Raw genomic sequence first — 5,262 nt, 5'->3', positions numbered from 1 at the left:
ATTCAAATTTGTGCGGAGTCTGTTTTTCAAACTAGGTCCAGACAGTCAAAATTTGACATTCGCCTTGGAGTCTGGATCGCATCCCAACCCCACGCAAATGCATTACAAAGTCTCCCGGACAGTCTGGCGCCACCCACCGCTCCCACTCCGGGCTCATAGTCTGCTGCGGGCATGACTGGTATGCCTCTCCTCTGGGGGAGAGAAGGCGCTGTCGGCAAGCTTTGTCATGAACACTGAGAGGTCTAAAGAGAGGCGGGGGGAGGGGTGTTCAGATAGCGTCCACTCAGGGGATATTGGTTGGCCAGGCAGGGCGGAGAAAGGGGAAGGGGTGGGCGGTGTTTCGCGTCGAGAGAGCGTTAGGGCCGGAGAAGGACACGCACCGCAAAACGGACAGAGCTCACCGAGAACAAACTCACTGAAGATGGCGTCAGTACAGGATCAAAACTGACAGAATTGGACTAAAAAGGGTCAGAGTGAGAGGGTGAGGGCGAGGGCGAGGGCGAGGGGGTAAAAAGTGGAGGGGGAGGGGGCGTTTGTGGGGTTGCGAGAGAGTTTCCATGTTCTAGCAGGAGAGGTTTGAACAGCAGCAGAGCCGATCTCGATCGAGGCGGGAGGGATGGGGGTGGGGGAGGCAGGAATGGGAAGATACAGGAGTGCGCTTTCTGCTCAGGGCCTAACTAAGCCACTCGCCGCGCAAAGGCGAAACGCAGACGCCGGCTTCTTTTTCTCTCCAGCTCTCTCGAATTCCCACCTCCAGTTTGGCTGGTTTGGCCCGTCGGTTCGGCCCCAAGTTTTGCGGATCGAGGGGGTGAGGTGGTGCAAAGACGAGACGAGGCAGAGCGTGAAAAGGAGCAAGGAAGGCAACGGCAGACTCCTGACACTTCGGGACATGGGCCAATTAGTTCCCATTCACCGCCGGAACAGATCCAGCCGGGGGAGTTTGCCGCCGGAGCTACAAGTGGCGGAGACTGGGGCCGCTCAACTCTCAGCTCAGCTCAAATCCGCGAGGGAGGAGCAAGGCGCCCGGCTGGGCTGGGCACAGACAGCGCTTCTAAGGGGGTCTGGAGCTGGAGGTACAGCCCCTCCAGCACGGCGCTGGTCTCGTAGACGCACCTGTACGGATCCTGCAGCTCGTCGATGACGAAGTTGAGCTGGTTCCAGCCGCCGAAGGCAAACAGCCCGAAGTAGGAGGCCATCGCCACGGCGCCGGGCGAGAAGGTGCCCTCCCAGGCGGGGGAGAGGTTGTCCACGCCATCTGCGAACAAGGGCGGCCTGCGTCGTTACAACCGACGGAGGAAAATCGATCGACGAATCAAACTTTGTTTACGGACGAATTTATATCTTATTAAAAAGTTGCGGACAATCAGGCCGAGTAACATCGAAGGCTTTGACGCGACGGAAATGAAGGGCGATGGAGAGAGCAGGGGCAGCAATGAGAAAGACACTCACTGTCGCTGTCGATCGGGCAGCGGGAAGGAAAGGGATCTAAACTCGCTGTCGATTAGTCGTCGCAGCGGAGGGGCGTGGCGGAGCGCTGCAGCCGCTAACTGATGAGGACAGATTGGCACAAGTTGTTTTCAGTACATAAGGACTGCGGCGCGCGGCGGCCGCGGGCCCGGGCGCCGGCGCCATCATCCGTGCCCGTCGCCATAACATACCGCTGAACGCCGTCACCGCGCCCAGGATGATGAAGAGCACCAGCGCGAGGATCTTGGCCCAGGTGAACACGCCCTGCACGCGCATGGCCAGGCGCACGGACGTGCTGTTCACCGCGGTGAGCAGGCCTGAAACAAACAAACAGCCGGGATGCAAATAGGCGAGCGAGGAGAGGAGGAAGGAACGTGAAGGGGAGAGGAGGTGCAACTTCCACAAAAGCTGGTCGGCTTACCCAGCCCCACGATGGCCAGCAACTTGACGACGGCCTCCGGCGGCTCGCAGCCCTCGAAGAAGGGCTTGGCCGTGTAGACGGCGAAGGTGCGCGCCATGACGGCGAGCGGCGTGGGCTGCAGGATGACGAGCGACGCCCACAGCTGCAGGAAGCCGGGCAGCGGGCCGAGCGCGGCCGTCAGGTACGCGTACTCGCCGCCGCTGCGGTTCACCACCGTGCCGAGCTCGGCGTAGCACAGCGCGCCCAGGCACGAGAACACTCCTGGAGACGGGACCACAGGGCTCATTACATTTATTGCACACACTACACTAGCACTTGGTTATACCAGGTGTTTCATAAAGGACACAGGTGCGAACGGGTTTGCCTACCCAAGGGACTATGGCGCCTTGCGGGCAGAGCGGGTAGGCAAACCCGCTCGCACCTGCGTGTTTTATGAAACACCCGGTACGTACTTGAAGTTCTACACCGTACCTGATAGCGTCCAGATCACAAGACTGAAGCCCACCGACTCGGTCTTCGCGAACACATTGCTCGGCGACACGAAGATGCCCGAGCCGATGATGGAGCCGACGATGAGGGCGACGCCGCCGGCGAGGGTGATCTTGCGCAGCGCACCTTCCGGGGCCTCGCCCCCGGCGTCCGCCGCGGGGGCCTTCTTACCCATGGCGGCCTGGGGGGACAGAGGGAGAGGTCAGAACAGAGCAGTCAGGAGGAGGGTGCGGCAGCGTAGTGGCGCGATTCGAACCCTCGGGGGATGCGGTTTAGAGACCTGCAAGGAGCGAGCTACGCGAGTCAAACGCGCCTACCTGCACCTCTGCTCTCACCTGTCGGAGAGCGAGTCTAGCTCGCGTAGCCCGCTCTTTGCAGGTCTTTTGAGCGGGTCACGTTCTGTTCCGCTTGATTCAAGTTGCGGGGCGTGGTGGGGTGTAACCGGCGCGACGTGACGCTGTCAGTGTGTGGCGTGCGACGGCGTAGGCACGAGTCTAGACTGGAGCGTTGACCGATGACGAACAGGGATCGATGGCAGAAGCAGATGGACGGGGCGCGAGGAGCGCGACGGCAGGTCCGACGGGGCGGCGGGGCAGGGTGTGTTTGAGCGTAAGACAGACAAGACCTGGGTGGGACGGAAGCCCCAGCCGCGAGGTCCTTAGAATACCTGAAAGACGACCCCCCCCCCTCCTCTCTTCTGAGCTACTGGCAAAAGAAAGAAAATCATGTGCCGCGCTGCGGCCATTCATTCCCACCGACTCGCCATGAACAGACACCGCGCGGAGCACCGCACAGTATCACCGGCTGGGCCCGACACCCAATCCCTGTCCGCCACCGAGGCCGCGCCCAGCACCGTGAGCTTGGGGAGCAAGGTGCTGAGGAGTCGAAATGGAGTTCACTCACAGAAATCAGTAGCCCCTTAGAAAAAAAATCAGGGAAAACTTTTTTAAAAACCCATTAAAAATCAGAGAGTGTATGCTCCGTGTACGCGTGTACGCTTCCATTTATAGTGAAGTAGAGGGGGTTCCAATCGAGGGGTGGACCACTTGGATATTCCATACACACGGAAAACATTTCCGAAAATATTCCAGACATTCCGTAAAATATCTCAGATATTCCATGTACACCAAAAATCCAAAGTGGTCGACCCTACGGCGCTGACATTTTTCAAGTCCAATCTGCGAGACGACTGTGTCCGCTCTACGGCTCGTCTTGCGAGGCAGGCGCTCATCGCCACGCCGCCGACGAGCATTTTATTATTTGCGGCCCGCCTCCGCCAGGACCATCATCAGGCGGGCCGGGGGCGCCGGGGCAAGCCGGGGGTACCCGCCGTGGCCGGGGCCCGGGTGGGCGTGTCGGCCGGCCGCCGTCTCCCTCGCACCTCCCAGTCTGCCGAGGCTGAAACCGCAAACGCTCGCACTTGCCGCGCTGACCTGCCCACTAATTTTCTCAGCAACGATGACGACGGTGCGCGGCGCGGAGAGGTGGAGAAAAATGGAGACAAATGGAGGGGGGGGAGGGGAACATAATGGGAGGTGTGGACGGATGTGACGGACAAGTCGCGTAGCCGTATCGTCCGCAGTTTTCTTCTTACAGGAATTCGTACAGTACGACCATACGACCGAAGCTTCACCCCGAAAGACCAGTGTCGCATTACAATGCCTCCTGGTTTTCCCCTAACCCTAACCGATTTAGGCACAGGATAGGGAAGTCCTTTACCCGGATGGAAATCTACTACTGCCAGACACACAGTGGGGCGCGCAGGTGGACGCCCTGCCACTGCTTGGCCCAAAGTGGCGCCGGGCGTACGCGTAAAAATACCTCTTCCGGTCATGGCCACGCCCCCTCCTCTGCCCCCCTCCTCTTCACGTACCCGCTTCGGCTCGACAGGCGTGCTAACTTCTCAGCGCGCGAATCGACAGAACGGCCACTCCCGCCTCCACCCCTTTCCCCCTCTGGATCAGCCTTCCCTGCCGGAGCAAGCAGGCGAGTTGTCTCCCGGCGCCGAGCATGGTAATGTGTGTGAGCAGAGCACACATGCTGGACTCGGAGGCCGGCGGCGGCGCGAGGGCCGACGTGAAAGAGTCGCACTTCGGGACGGGGAGATAACACACTCAGCAAATAGAGGGAATGGACAGCTGTCATCGGAAACACCACCACTCCGCTCCGCCACACTGTCGCACCTATGGACAAGCGACCGCGGCGACCGGATGAAAAATTCATCCGCGCACCTGGAACCTCGAAGGAAGGTTTCCCGCGCTTTCAAATCACGGCCGTCACAACTTCTCATACGACGCCGGGCCGGGGCTCGCGGTGTGGCTGTGTCGCGTGTCCTCACGCCTTCAATGAGGTTAGCACTCACGTGCGCGAGTTGGCGCGCTGTCCTGATCCGCCCGCGTCAGCCTGGCGACGACGCCCGTGTGGCTCGCGGTGTCCGAGACGATATAGGGCTGCTGGCGTCGGCGCGGTACCCCACGTCCACGCCGACGGCCTGCGTCGGCTGCTTGAGAAAGTACTCGGCACGAGGAGGATCCGCCGCGCGTTACCCACAACCCACTCCAACTCCGTGCCGGCACCGACTGCCGAGCGGAGCGAGCAGCGAGCCGCCGGCCGTTGCCTGTCGCGTCGCCGTGCCTGGCTCGCCTCGCCTCACCCCGCCGGCGCGCTGGTGTGCGAGTGAGCGCGCGCAGGGCAGGGCGCCCCCCTCGCCCTCTCCCCCCTATCCCCCTCCTTTCCCCCTACCCCGGCACCTCCACCGCACCCTCCCTCCCCGCGGTGGCGGCGACGGCCACCCGACGCCGCGCCGCGCACGCGGTGCGTCCTGCTTCCTCTTTCCCGCGCCCTTTCGCTCGTTCTCTCTCTTTCTCTCCCTCCCCTTCCCCCTC

General features: G+C 61.5%; 1 protein-coding gene across 3 annotated transcripts; it reads right to left on the bottom strand.

Annotated features, from left to right (window-relative positions):
* Nucleotides 1-1,113: 1,113 nt before the first annotated feature.
* LOC113210505 (large neutral amino acids transporter small subunit 1-like) lies at nucleotides 1,114-5,042 on the bottom strand (the record flags this gene model as incomplete). 3 transcript variants are annotated; one of them, XM_052276937.1, is given in 5 exon segments in its annotated part: nucleotides 1,114-1,255; nucleotides 1,659-1,784; nucleotides 1,889-2,149; nucleotides 2,360-2,558; nucleotides 4,740-5,042. In XM_052276937.1, coding segments are annotated over 4 exon segments (722 nt in total), but the record flags the coding sequence as incomplete, so codon positions are not given.
* Between the last annotated feature and the right edge of the window lie 220 nt (nucleotides 5,043-5,262).

Source organism: Frankliniella occidentalis, unplaced genomic scaffold, assembly GCF_000697945.3.
Source record: "Frankliniella occidentalis isolate FOCC.00 unplaced genomic scaffold, Focc_3.1 Scaffold5095, whole genome shotgun sequence".
Classification (NCBI taxonomy): Eukaryota; Metazoa; Arthropoda; class Insecta; order Thysanoptera; family Thripidae; genus Frankliniella; species Frankliniella occidentalis.
The sequence above is the reverse complement of the archived record's forward strand: the minus strand, read 5'-3'. Positions and strand labels throughout refer to the sequence as shown.